Source organism: Akebia trifoliata, chromosome 1 (assembly GCF_017979445.1).
Source record: "Akebia trifoliata isolate Shusen 1 chromosome 1, ASM1797944v1, whole genome shotgun sequence".
In the NCBI taxonomy this organism is placed as follows: domain Eukaryota; kingdom Viridiplantae; phylum Streptophyta; class Magnoliopsida; order Ranunculales; family Lardizabalaceae; genus Akebia; species Akebia trifoliata.
Genome location: NC_141375.1, coordinates 28,969,982 through 28,985,124, shown reverse-complemented (window position 1 = coordinate 28,985,124; position 15,143 = coordinate 28,969,982). Strand labels below are relative to the sequence as shown.

General features: G+C 33.0%; 1 protein-coding gene across 1 annotated transcript; it reads right to left on the bottom strand.

Annotated features, from left to right (window-relative positions):
• Positions 1 to 9,821: 9,821 nt before the first annotated feature.
• LOC147411522 (isocitrate lyase-like) lies at positions 9,822 to 13,894 on the bottom strand. Its single transcript, XM_086449481.1, has 4 exons — positions 13,672 to 13,894; positions 12,160 to 12,753; positions 10,741 to 11,749; positions 9,822 to 10,206 (listed from the first exon to the last, which is right to left on the bottom strand). The coding sequence occupies exons 1-4, from the start codon at positions 13,699 to 13,701 to the stop codon at positions 10,112 to 10,114; spliced, it is 1,728 nt and encodes a 575-aa protein (XP_086305607.1). The 5' UTR covers positions 13,702 to 13,894; the 3' UTR covers positions 9,822 to 10,111.
• Between the last annotated feature and the right edge of the window lie 1,249 nt (positions 13,895 to 15,143).

Below are 15,143 nucleotides of genomic sequence, written 5' to 3'. Positions count from 1 at the left end.
ATTCATCATAAAAATAAATAAATAGAATTCTACATCTTACTAAAAAAGACAAAATTTTCAGTGAAATCCCCAAAACCTTCATCAAATGCACAATAAAATGAAATAATTAATCTCATTTCTATTTAACAAAACAATTCAGGATCAATCAAATCCATGGTGCATGAAGAATACTATGAATGCTTAATTGATCATCACAAACCCACTTTCATGCATCTTCCATGGAAGTGCTCAAATTCCATGGGTTTTTTTTAATGTTTAATCAGATACCCATTAACATAAAACAAAAACCCATTTCATGGAACATATAAGAATGGGATTAATGAACCATGCACTATTTACCCAATAAAATAATCTACAAACCCAATTCAAGAAAATTCTTAGAAAAAATAGAATGCATGTATCTTCAACAGCAATGGTTCTGTGTAAGAGAGACAAAACAATGGTAGAAAAACCTGTTGATCACTACTCACCAATGAAGGCACTGAGAAAGATGCCGCCATGACTAGAATACACTTCAGAGTTCAGAGGAATTTATGCTATTTCTGAAGAGTTAAGATCATTGTCCACACAGGATGGAGGATTGAAACCGTCCTCCGGCACCTCAAAACTTGCCACGTAAGTCACCATCCAACGAAATTTTCAAAAGGAGAGATTTTGGCATGAGTCCTGATAATCTTACTATCCCACGTGGCACATTCATTCGACTCTCCTGACGTGATAAATTTGGAAACGGTAGATCTGTACGCCTCGCGATACACATTTTTATGAAGAAGGTCAGTCTATATCCCGAGGCGTACAGATCTACGGTTCTAAATCTGTCACGTCAGGAGAGTCGATTCAGTGTGTCACGTGGGGTAGTTCGATTATCACGATGCTTTCCTCCACCCTGTTTACATGGGAACCGGTCTCTTATTTGAATTTTAAAAACCGGAGTCTGGCACGTAATTAAATCGCGTTCGGTAGTTTGAAAGAGTTCAACTAGCCTTACTAAGTTAGTAAGGATTTCACCTTTACTAAGGGTCCTTAGACTCACCTTTGACATCCAAAAACATGATCCGATGATTCACGGTTGTAGAGGATAAAATTATATGAACTTTGAAGAAAAATTTTATTTTTAACCATTGAATTTTAAATTTAGGCTTGATCCAAGTTTTTGAAAATAGATAGCTTTCTAACTTCCATCTAACTCCAAAATTTAAAATTAAAATTCAACGGTTAAAAATAATTTTATTTTTAAAAAATCTTTTTGAAAGTTCATATAATTTTATCCTCTACAAAAGTGAAGCATCTTATCATATTGTTTTTATGTCAAAGGTGAGTTTTTTTTTTATTTTTTTATTGGTGGGGTTAGTGGGTTGACAGTAGCATTTAGCATGAGAAAGAGTTAGAACCTAAGACCTTGGGAGCAACCTTCCCAAGGTTTTGCCATAAAGACCCTTAGTAAGAGTGAAATCCTTATTTAGTAAGGCTAGTCGGACTCTTGTTGAAACAAAGTACCCTGATTTCGGTGCAACATTACACGATTATGCCGATTCAAAAGAGAAACATTTTCCTTACTAACGTAGTAAAGATTTTAAGTCTACTAAGGGTTGTTTTGCTCAAATGGATTACCACATTAGCAATCCAACTCCAACACCACATCCCTCTACATTTCATTGAAAAATTCATATCCAAAACAATAACAAAAATTTTAAAAATAATAATAATAATAATAATAAATTAAAAATAACTTAATCCAAGGTTTTGAAAATGGACAGCTAACAAACTTCCACTTAACTCAAAGATTTAAAATTAAAATTCAACGGTGGAAATAACATTTCTTTTCAAGTTTATAGAATTTTTCCCTCTACAATCTTGAAGCATAGGATCTCATTTTTGGTGCCACAAGGTGAGCCAGGGACCCTTAGTAAGGGTGAAATCCTTAATAACTTAGTAAGGCTAGTCGTACTCTTTTCAAAACAAATGACCTTGATCTGAAAGACATGCTATTGCAATTTCTCGCTTCTTGATCCCCACATTTTTTATAATTAAAAAAATGAGTTGTGATAATCTAACTACCCCACGTGGCATACTCAATTGACTACCTGAAGTGAAAAGTTCGAGAACCGTAGATCCGCATTCCTCAAAAAATATGATTCCCTTGAAATGCACTTTTTTATGGGGAAGTGCAACCATGTATCCTGAGGAATGCAGATCTACGATTCCCGAACTTGTCACGTCAAGGTAGTCGATTGAGTTTGCCACATAGGGTAATCAGATTATCACGATTCTTAAAAAATAATAAAAAACCAATTCAAATGGTGGTTTCTAGGGGTAATTTAGTAAATGGATCAAAGTGCCACTTGAAGTGGCGTTTTGGGTTCCTATAAGTACTTTTGACAAAAAATTTACATTTTTGATAAATATTTATTCCCATGATTTATATGTATATAATTTCCCCTAATAACAATAGTACTAGTAATAATAACAAAAATAACAATCATAATAATAATATCTAACATTAATATATAATTATAATTATTAATAACAACAACAACAATAATAATAATAGTTTTAAAAATAAAAATAAAAGAAATAATCATAACTTTTGGGTAATCTTAATTTTAACATACTCCTTAACATATAATTCAATTGAAAACTAATAGAAAATCAATGACTTAAATGACATCTTTTTTTCAACTGTTTACAAAAATATTTGATTTTTTTTCTCTAAAAACTCAGTATCTTCAAGCTCTTGGAGATGTTGTTTCACTCACATTTTCAATCTCAAAAAGTGTTGTAGACACCCCAATTTGCTTGATCCAAGTTTGAAAGCTCTCGAAATCCAACATAGAGGAATTCCCTTTAGGGTTGTGGGTCACCCATAGTCCAGGCTATTTTTGCACAGAACCAATGAGAAGGCAAAAATTCCATTCCAACACGCCCACTCAAGATCCATTCAGCTGAATTTGTTAAAGCACATGTGTTCACAAGATTACTTACGGGAAATGAGCCCTTAAACCCCCTTCCCAATGGCTTATTCTTCAAGAAAATCATAATTCTTCCCTTCCATACCCTTGCATTAATCCCACCATACTCCAAAGCATAGACTTTTTAATCTTTCACCTAGTCTAATTTTGAATCCAAGTCAATTGTTGATCCCCACATGAGTTGAATTACCTCAATAACCTCATTTTGTTAAAAAACCAATTAAAGTGATTTACTCTAGTACCCCCAACCTTACTCACCATTAAGAAGGTTTTCCTACCATTCTCTGTAAAGTGACCATATTCTAAGAGTCATGACCATTTTGTCTATAACCATAAGAATGCTCTAGAATTTATGTGCAAAAATACTCTTATCTCTAGATTGTTAGAAGCTTAGTTAGGTGTATTGACTAGAAAATCTAAAAATAAAGCATCAAATTATATTCTATTTGGCCTAATTCTCTTCAAGTTGACCCAAAGTCAAGGGTTTAAGACAATTTTAGCATTCCCATAAAATTCTCTAGAAACTTGTGAACTTTTACTATTTATTCCTTTTATCATCATAATTATTAAGATTCACAGGTGTATAAAAGACCATCAAGGCCAAGATGATGGATGGCAAATGAGGTTATTCTTTAAGGTTTTATTGAAAATATTGAGAAATTTAGGATTTTAGACAAGTTTATTCTCAAGGGCTTCCAAAAGCCTATAAATATGACCTTTGTCCAAGGTAAATGAGAGGAAACAATTTTGAGCTCTAAAACTTTGTCAAATTTCCTTTTCTAAACCCTCCAAATACCCTGCAATTCTTTCCAAATAATTATTCACCCTTTTTAGGATCCAAAATCAATAAAAAGAATAAAAGGAAGTGCTTTGTAGATAATTTCCCCTTCTAACTTCCATCTTCTATCAGTCATTTCTTTGCTATATGCATTTTAATTTTCTAGTAATGTAATTCCTTGGGTTTCTTAGTTTAAAGGCTAGTGTTGTGGAGATTAATCCCTCTTTTTAAGGTAATCTCCCCTATAAGTCCTTAATAAGCTTCATAGTGAGTTTTTTTAATTTCATAAGTATAGTTGTTATTTACTTTGTTTCAATTCCTTTCAATATAAACTCCTAAAGTAATTGTTTTCCTTGTTTTCTTTATGGCTTAAGAACTAGAGAGTAAACCCTCTAAAAGGTGATCTTATCTTTATAAGTCTATACGTGTACACACTCTCAACTTCCAAAAGGCTATAAGTTAAGGTGTAGGTTCTTATGAATCTATATTTAACTCTAAAGCCAATAAAAATAGTCTCAAAATGGACAACATATTTGTAATTAAGGTCTTGGTTCCCCTATGATTTTGTTCAATCTATGAACATCACTTATGGACCAAACCAACAAATAAATACTCCTAAGGGAGCACATAAGTATAAAATAAAACTTTGAGTCTCAAAATGATAGAATCGAAGTGGATTTCCACCAAAGTTCTAAGCCCACAAAAAAAATCCAGCAAGCATAAACTTCAGGTAGTGATTGGCTCATTACCTTGATTTCTCCATTTTGTAAATGGAATTATAGTCGATTTTTCCCATAATTTATCTATAATCCCCTTTATCTTCAAAGTTTTTGTTGGATTCGATGATATAAAATAATTATCTTTTGTTTCTAAGGGTTGATGAGTTTGTTCTAAGGGTATTTTGGATAAAAAGGCTTTCTCTAAAAGGAAGTTTTCTCTTTGTTAGAGAATGTGAGAAAATGTTGAATCTCTATGCTGGTATTCTTCTTCTCTTGCAAAACCTAGATGCTCAAGATTTTTTAGGGTGATCTTCATATTTTAGTCACGAGTTTGTGATAATATGAGTGTGATCAATTTCTTGTTGGGTTCTTACTAGAGTTGTGTATAGAGATTTTGTGGGTTTCCCCGATGAATTGGAGGTAAGTATAAACCTCTATTTTTAGAATTTTTTCCTTGAGTAGTTGATTTCTATTTGACGATTTACTCGTGAATGTAGTCCCATTGTGGGTGAATTATATATATCTTGTGTTTTGATTTTATTCATTTCTCTATTCTCTTTATTGTTACTTATATTTGCTTTGCAACATATTATTGGGGTTTGGTTGTTGGAATTGATTGTTTTGGTATTAGAAAGGATTAATTTTGATAATCGATTTTCGTGTGTTACTTGCGATCTAATCACAACAAGTGGTATCAGAGCATTCAGATTGTATATGTAAGGTGTTTGACAAATTGCTTGTAAGAGATTTTTGCAAGAAAAATGACGAGTATTCGATTTGATGTGGAGAAATTTGATGAAAAAAGAATTTTAAATTATGAAAAATGAAGATTCATGACTTGTTAATTCAGTAAGGGCAACACAAGACTTTGTGATTGTGTTCATTCTTCTACTCTCTTTGTTGTTAGTTGTACTTGCTTTGCAACACATTTTAATTAGGGTTTGATTGTTAGAATTGATTTTTTTGAAGGGATTAATTTTGATAATTTGTTTGCATGTGTGGCTTGGGATCTAACCAAAACTAGGGATGTCAATGGGTACCCATTTAATTGAAACCGAATCGGAATTGTTAAGTTATATCCAAAAGGTACTTGTGGATACTCGGAATCGATTTATTTTGTCATTTATTTCATACTATAGATGATTTAAGGTATTTTTTATTTCAAAAATAAATGCATATTATATAAAAATTTTCAATTTTTCATATAAATTATCGATTGAAACTTAAAATGAGTTACTCTTCTGAAAAATTATTACTTTTAACAAAGATAAATTTTTATTTTTTTAAAAAAATAATTAATTTGTATCTTAAGTATGACAAATTATAACTAAGTTAATAATTTTGTTGATAATATGTTAATTTTTTGAAAGGCAAATTTTTTATAATGATTTGAAATATTTTATTTTCTCATTCGATTCTTGAGAATCGGAACCGATGGGTACCCATGATTTTTTGTTGTTCTAGTTCCACTTATTTTGGAACTGACAAGAATCGAAAATAAACTAATATACTGGTTGTGGTTCTAAGTTCCTTAGGAACCGAACCGAAACCGACCCATTGACACCCCTAACCACAATAGTTTTCATGCTTCATTTTATAATTATACCTTTGGTAACCATCGATGGATGGGAAGGATAAAGTGTGGAATACTTTCCTTATCCTTTAACTGAACCTTCTTACCTAGTTCATTAAGAGACCTTCTCCTTATTATTTGGATATATGAGTCACCATAAGTCATTAAATAGAATTTCAAAACTCTTTTGTGGTGTCCATTACGCCAACACCACAAAACTCATTGAATGGTGGTGATTCCTTAACCCAAGTAGATAAGATCAAAACTCCAAAAAGTTTTGAACTTAACGTATTTATAAGTGTAATTGGATAATTTTTTTCCCACAAAATCAGTTTTTAGAAATAATGCTAGCCAAACGAGATTTTGGATTCTGAAAATCAATTTTTATAATCTGATTTTGACAGTCCATAATCAAGATTAATAATCCAAATCAAATGCCTTTCATCCAAGGTTTTCAAAATGAACGGCTATCAAATGCCACCCAATTCCCAAATTTAAAACTATAACTAAAATTCAATGGTAAAAAATAACTTTTTTTTTTCAAATTTGGTAGAATTTTGTCCCCTACAACCCTGTGGCATTTGATCATGTTTTTAATCCTCCTCAAGGAGAGCTCAACAAGCGTTAGTAAGATTTGAAATATTATTACTCGTATCAGTCTTACTCATAAGAAAATGATGGGTTGCATTTGGACATCACATGATGTTTGATTCATAGAATTTTTCACAATTAACTCTTACAAAGTATATATATAATTTTGAAATAATACACACTGCAGTAAAGATCTTGGCTGTAACTTCTAATTTTACCTATTTAACTTCTATGGCAAACCAACCTAGAGGGATTCTGAATCAGAAATAAAATATAATAATTCCTATCATACCTCCACCAATAGCTAAAAATATTAATTGAATAGCTCTTTTTATTCTAATATCAAACTAATGGCCTGGAATTTCACAGTGATGCACGACTTATGACCTTTTTCCTATAAGTGGGTTCGTGTCATTTTAAAGAAAAATACTAAATTGACTTGAAATAACACTCAAGTAGCACTGTGAGTGTATATGAGTTTGCAGAGAAACATATATAAATGCTTTTACTCGGGATACAATGTTACACACCGGAGAAAAATTGATGTTTCTCTGCACATAGGTTTTGTTTTCAGTCACTGTAGAAAGGCTCTGTTTTAAAATAGAATCATGCTGAAGTGACCTCAAGATTAGACTTAATATCGCACATCTTGACGGGAAAGAAGATAGGAACATATATGCTTTTTCACTCATACCTCAAGGATGAGCATCTATGATTTCCATATACTTTCATGTCAGGGTGTGCAATGTGAGGTCCAATCTTTAGGTCACTTCAACATTATTCTTTAAAATAATCTATTATTACCTATATGCAAAGAAAATTCATCATAAGACTTTTCTCTTTATAAAAATACTCTTATTTTGGAAAAAAAAAAATTTTGCTTCTTTGTCCTGAATTAAGCATTGTTTTTAAAACATCCTAAGTAAATAAATTCCGTTTATATCTTATTAATAAATTAGGTCTTTCCAAAACAAAATAATTCTCTATCCATGTTTATTTATTATTATAAGAAGTTTCATCTAGCATCCCCGCATTGTTGGTTCAAAACTTCTGAGTTTTATTTCTAAAGTCTGAAATCTAAATCGAAACAAATGAAAATAAAGCTTATAAAGTCTGAATTTTAAAGTTGGACCGCTTCCATTCAGACTTCAAAAATGTTACCAAAAACATACTAATTTTCTACAAAAAAATATAGCGAAATGGTGATCTTCCCTAAAATGGAAGAAGGAAATCACCAAGAGATTGGTCTCCCACTCTTCCTCACCAATCTGTACCAGTTACCATCTCAGAGTGATGATCTGTTGTGTTTTCTTCATCTTCTGAACCTTCTTCTCCCTTTAATATACATAATCATCCCACGTTACAGAGTAAGGTTTTCTTTCTTTTGTTTCCACATTGATTGACATCTACAAGAAAAATAACTAATTTTCTATTTTTTCAAACTTCTCTTGAATTTAATTTATATATATATTTTATAATGAATCTAAAGCCCTCGAGGTAGCGAATTTATTTTTTTTTTTTATTGGTTTGCTGGTTCACTCTATTCGTACTTGTTTTGTTCTTCATTGTTGTCTTTCCTTTTTAAAATTTATATGCTTACATTGAATTTTTTATCACTGGAAATTGTTTAGTTGGTGTTGTAGTTAACACTTTTTGCATCACTACTAAGAATCTCATCAGGTATGTGTGTTTTTTTTCTAAATTTGTTGTTTTTCGATTGATGCATACTTTTTAATTACTCTATCATGGAAAAAAAGAAAGAGAGATTAGATATAGTATGATATCACAATGAGATTCCCCCTAATGTGCCTAACAAAAACAAAAACAAAACAAAAAAACTCCCTAAATGTGATTATAAATTTCAGAACTGAAAATTGAGAAGGGATTTGGTTCCATCATTTGGGATTTTATTTCCATATACTAAGAGAGGATAGGGAGAGTTGTCACTACGTCATATTACGGGATAAACGATTGTCTTGAACAGTCGTTTTTTTCAAAAACGACTTCCCCTAAAGTCGTTTACGCAGTCGTTTTAAAAGGAATCGCGATTAGAATGCAACTGCCAAAGAAAATCGGACAAAACTTGAAAAAACAACGGCGTTAGACCATCGAAAAAAACGACGGTTCTAGGCAGTTGAAAAAAACGACTGTTTATGGCAGTCGTTTTTATGAATTTATAATTAAAAAAAAAATTAATTTTTTTATTTCATAATTTGATAATAGAGTTGTTCTAAACTGACTTCGTTCTACACTGCTCTCAACTTTATGCTGACGTGGCAATGGGCCATAGATTTTTTCCTCGAGATGTAAGATTAAATCCTTAATTTGATCTTATTTCAATTCATAAAAATTATACACACAATCTATTTTAGACATTAATAGTAACTAAAGCTCTTGTACTCTAAATATAAAGAAAAAAATAGTTTAATTGGTGATGCAAGCAGTGCTCCGAACATAACTTCTAAGATTTTCGTCAGATATGTTGTGTTTAACTGAATTATGTTGTTTTCCTACTAACTAGTTAATTTATGGAACTTCTTGATATAGGAAAGGAAGAAACATCAATTTTAATTCAGAAAAGAAAGAAAATATATTGAGATTTGTTCTAAGTATAACATATGAACAACCACACATTTTTTTTTTTGAAGTTTTCACTTCATTTGTTTAGGAATCTTCTATTATTCAAGGACTTCTAATTTATACAAAATTAATTTTCTATTGTGAATTAAATATTTGGGATTTTCTTATTGTTTCCTCTCAGATGAACAAATGAAGATTAACATGAGAACTTGAGTGCGCGCTGCTTCAGTTAAACAAAATCAAGCGCTTGGGCATCAACATTGTTGCAATTAAACAACCGAACTTTTTTCATAAGTGTACTTTATTTCTTTTTATATATATGATTTTTTAATTTCTGCATTCAAGTATGTTGGTATTCTCTCTTACCATCTCAACTCACATCTTAATTAGTCTTCTTCTTACTCTTTTAGAATGTTATGGATTGCAAACAGTGATGTTGACTTATTAGCTAAAGTGGTGCAACTGTTAAGTAGATTGGGAGCCGGAATTCATTCTCTATTCTATTCTTATGTTCTTAATCAGTTCATTTAACTGAGTAGAGGAAAAACTACTATTGAGTATAAGCTAAAAATAAAAGTTGTGGGTTGATTGGTTGCACTGCACCGAACAACTTCATCACAAACAAAGCCAATCAGATAATATAACTAAGACAAACACTTGATTATAGCTTAGTTTCACAAATACTAAGATAACCTCTGGGAAAAGACATAGCATTTCTCTTCATTGTAGTTTTAGATGAGCTTGGCAGATTTAAAATAAGCCATAGTCATCAATTTTGTGGCTAAAAATGCCAAAACAAGAAGCCCAATCACCAGGAATTATTACACACATTATTCTTCTGAGATCCACATAATAGAAAATAAAGTTCCTGAACCACCATTGCCCTTAGGCAACAGCTCTCCTAGATTCTTGACTTAGCCACCAGCACACTGCCTTGGCTCACTTCCATAATACCGGGTCGAGTCCACGTTTCCTTGAATTGATCTTCAGTCACACCTACAAATAAGCCAAAAATTTTACGAAATTTTTTTGATGTATACGTACATGTATCCAAGATCTATACTGTAAATTTCTATAAAAAAGAATATATATATATATATATAGGGAACGGTTCAGCAGCCCTAAAGTTTGCCAAGTTTGGTGCCAAACATTTTTCAAAATATGGGTTATAAGCTTTGGAATGAGCTCATCTTTTGTGAGGATGATCTCTATGACGAGGAGATCATCCCCATAAAAAATCAGCCTATTCCAAAACTTCTAACCCCATCAAAAGTGATTTACAAAAATTGGACGGTCCACGAATCTTCAACTTGTAAACTAGGGTTAGAAGTTTCAAAATAAGCTGATTTTTTGTGAGGATGATCTCTTCACCGTAGAGATCATCCTCACAAAAAATCAGCCTATTCCAAAACTTCTAACCCCATCAAAAGTGATTTACAAAAAATGTTTGGCACCAAACTTGGCAAACTTTAGCGCTGCCGAACCGCTCCCATATATATATATATCGATATGAAAGGAGCGATAACTTGCCTTTCCCCATGGCAGCAGTAGACGAGATGCCTCCCTGGACAGTCTTAAGCACCCTATCATAATAATTTGCACCAGACCACTTTTGATGAGCCAAAGTATCGACCCCATTGTTCCTCTCCTCCCTCTGAATCCTCTCTACATAAGCAAGCATTCCTCTCCGAGCGAAATCCTTAGCAAAAGTATCAACCACAAGCGCATCAGCGTGAAATCCAGCTACCGTTATGAACTGCCAACAGAAACCCAATTTCGCAATCCAAGGGATGAAATCCATCATCTGTGCATCACTCATCCCTGATGCATCCCAATTAAAAGAAGGTGACAGATTATAAGCCAACATGGTTTCAGGATGCATCGACTTCACACCTTCAGCAAACATGGTGCACTCCACCATATCAGGACTTGAAGTCTCCATCCATATAAGATCGGTATGAGGAGCGAAAGCCCATCCACGAACAATAGCTGCTGTTACAGATCCTTTGAACCTATAAAATCCTTCTCTGGTTCTAGGTAAATCCCAGTCCCAGAACAAGTTCTTAAGTCCCAACCTCTCTGCTATTTCCCGGCCTTGCTCATTCGAGAGACACTTATTGTAACTAGAGTAGTTCGTCCACTCGTTTAATCGCCTATGTTTCTCATCTTCTCCTATATTAAGCTTCTTAATTGTGTCGATAACACACTCGGAGAAGGTTTTCAATTGGGCCATTGATAACCAATTGTCCTCAATTGCTTGAAGATCGGCTCCGTTCTTATTGGAAGCCATACCTTCTGCTAGAATAGTAGCTAAGCTTTTCCCTTTCATATTTGGATTAGTTGCACCCAATATGAACTGATGATCTCTGGTGTCAATATTGGTTTGAATCAAAGTGGCCGCAACTGCATCGGTACGGGCTACCAGGATGGTTTCAACACCCATTATATCAAACTGCAACCTTGCAGCGACTAGCCTATTGATGTGTTCACTGACCGAAACCAGGACTTTCCCAGCCATGTGTCCACATTTCTTTGTTACCTGATAGAGAAAATACAAATGTTAGGATCTTTGAGATTGAGAACCGTACTAATATCTTGATAGATTATTTTCTAGATCAAGATTGTTTGCTAATTTCCTCTCTTCAAATCCTTCTCATGGTTGTTATAAGGTGAAATGCTCACGTTGGATGCTAGATAACCTCGAAAATCATATTTTACTGTTATTGTGTTACAATACATTCTTGCAAATGTCATAAAACCTCAAAATTTTATTTACAAAATATCATTGCACAATGATAATAAGACAATTACTTTTTTACTACTAAAAGACATAATAAAATTACCTTTCAGAGGCCTTTATCAAGATTTTCAATTAGCTAACCATTGGATACTAGCATCTCTCTATTAAAAACCATCCAGAATTAATAAAACTAAATTTCTCTACTTTACCGAAGATTGGTCTTCGATATGGACACCAGCCGCTCCCCGCTCCACGAAAAGCTTGCAGAGCTTAACAGTTGCAGTTGCACCACCAAAACCAGTGTCTCCATCAGCAATTATTGGCTTCAAGTAGTCGATATAAGGTGCTCTTGCTCTCTCTTGTCGGCTCATGCTCATCCGAGCCTCTCTTTGCTTCCTGTCGTGGTATTGTTGAGCAAAGAAGAGATGCTCAACCTTATTGGGAACGGTGTCATAGGGATAGTCGGCAAGGTCAGGCCCAGGTTCATTGGTGCTAGTATGAGTTGACGAACACTGCCAGCCGGATACATAGATGGAGTCCAAGTGCTTAGCCATCATAGTAACTTGAACTGGGTCTAGAGCACCAAAGGTTCTTGAAGCCGTTCCATTGGCTTGGTGGGTCTTAAGAGTCATCCATAGCTTCTTGGCAAGCTCATTTGAGCCATAACTCTGTCTAAGGTTACCTCTCAAGGAGACCACGTCTCTGGCAGTATAAGGTCGATGGGTTAGCTTGAACCTCTCAGAGCCCCACCATGCTTGAACCTCTGCAACTTCTGCTTCAAACCTCCCTTCTTCTTCCATTATCTGATAGACACAGTTATTATAAATTATTACAGCAATAGTTAGAACTGATTAATTAAGATGTTTAATCATTCCTTGTAAATTGCTTCCATATAATATTTGTTCTATTTCATACCAAAAAATATATATATTTATATAATAATTGGTATTTGATGGATCCAAATGGGACATCTTTTGGGTCTAGTGAGTGTTGCACCATAAATGCTACATGAAAAACTGAAGTGAATTTAGCCCATTTTTGGTGTGTGGTCACCAAGAGGGTGGGTCAAACACTATATATTAATAAACCAATAGTGTATGATGTGGCATTTAGTGGTCAGCTTCACATCCAAACAGAGAATAAGTCCACATCAAATTAAAAAATATATATATCTTCATTGTAAACTTCCTGAGAAACCATACTGAAAGGCTTTTCTCTCTAACAATTCTCCTTTTCTTTAACGACTCATCATAAAAATAAATAAATAGAATTCTATATCATTCTAAAAAAGACAAAATTTTCGGTGAAATCACCAAAACCTTCATCAAATGCACAATAAAATGAGATAATTAATCTCGTCTCTATTTAACAAAACAATTCAGGATCAATCAAATCCATAGTGCATGAAGACTACTATGAATGCTTAATTGATCATCACAAACCCACTTTCATGCATTTTCCATAGAAGTGCTCAAATTCCATGGGTTTTTTTAATGTTTAATCAGATACCCATTAACATAAAACAAAAACCCATTTCATGGAACATATAAGAATGAGTTAAATCCATGATTAATGAACCATGCACTATTTACCCAATAAAATAATCTACAAACCCATTTCATGCAAAATCGTAGAAATAATAGAATGCATGTATCTTGAACAGCAATGTTTCTGTGTAAGAGAGACAAAACCAATGGTAGAAAAACCTGTTGATCACTCACCAATGAAGGTACTGAGAAAGATGCATCCATGACTAGAATACCCTTAAGAGGAAATTAAGCTTTTTCTGAAACTAGGAGAAGCTCATGCAATGGTTCAACACTTCAACCAAGCTACCCAATTTATAACAAATGGGAGATAATATTCACATCTTCTCACAAAAGGAAAAAAACAAAATATAAAAATAAAATTGATTTTTTTTCCTTCTTTTTTTTTTTCTATTTTATTTTCATTATTATCTTCAGAGTTCAGATAATGAAGCTTGCCGAGTGGAATTGCAGTTGCAGGCATTTAGATGATGGGGTTTCCAACACTAACGTGCGCCATGGTGTGATTATCACTCATTTGTCTTTTTATATGGGTCTGTAGTCAAAATTTCTATATTTAGATTGAAGTTTCTTGAAACTTCCCCAGTTCTCACCGGTGCAAGTCCATATTATGGGTCGATACGCTGAAACCGTTACATACCAATTGTTCAAAGTGATCCTGATCATAGTTTTAAAACTCGACTCAAATGTCCATCGGGTCAAGTCAAGTTGAAACATGTAAATCAAGTCACTGGGTCAAATAAAAATACATTAAAATTAAAAATATAATTTTAAATTTTAATACATAGAAATATTTATTTTGTATATTCTGCAAAATAATATATAGATGACCAAATAACTCGAACAGTTTCTGGTATGACTCGGTACATTTTCAAACTGACTGAGTTGAGTTGGCGAGTTAATTCGAAGAGTTGCTTCCATCATAATCAGGAACGAGTCACCTCGGAACCCAATCAAATTCTATCAACTCGGCCAAGTTTCCAATCAACGCTCTTTATTTCAAATAGAATTTTGGTAGATAACGTACTAAACATTGATATATATGTATGGTATGAACTTCATACTCAATTGTTTAAAACCAAGTTTCTAAAAGTATCATAAGTGCTGAGTTGCATTTGGGCGTCCCATGATGTTGGATTCTTAAAAATTTTCACAATTATACTAAAATTACAAAAACAATATATATATAATATTAAAATAAATGTTTAGTAACGATCTTGATTTTAATTTTTTTAACAATTTTACTTCTATCGCAAACCAAAGTATAGGATTTGAATCTCCCTTTTGTTTCGAATATCAAACCAAGGGCTTTGTAATGTCACATTGATATTTTGATGTATGACCTTAATCCAATAAGTGGGTCCATGTTATTTTAAAGAACTTAAAATGCTAAAATAATTTGAAATAACACTTGACATAGCACTGCAAAGCGTACATCAATATGCAGAAAATTATAGACCAATTGATGGCGTTAAATCAATTTAGTCACGTCTGTATCATATGCCTTCTAAGGATTCATTCAATCCCAGTGATTTTATTCATTTAAATATACAAATATGGGTAGTCTCTTTAACATTTGTTTTTTTTTTTTGTATATATATATATATAACAGGTGTCCAGACTTATGTCCGACTAGGGAGGTCACA

Excerpts from the sequence above, each read along its gene's own strand:
- LOC147411522 (XM_086449481.1), bottom strand. The coding sequence starts at position 13,701 with ATGGATGCATCTTTCTCAGTACCTTCATTG. Across the intron at positions 12,754-13,671 it reads CTTTCTCAGTACCTTCATTG|ATAATGGAAGAAGAAGGGAG; the intron begins GTGAGTGATCAA and ends TGTGTCTATCAG. Across the intron at positions 11,750-12,159 it reads ATATCGAAGACCAATCTTCG|GTAACAAAGAAATGTGGACA; the intron begins GTAAAGTAGAGA and ends TTTCTCTATCAG.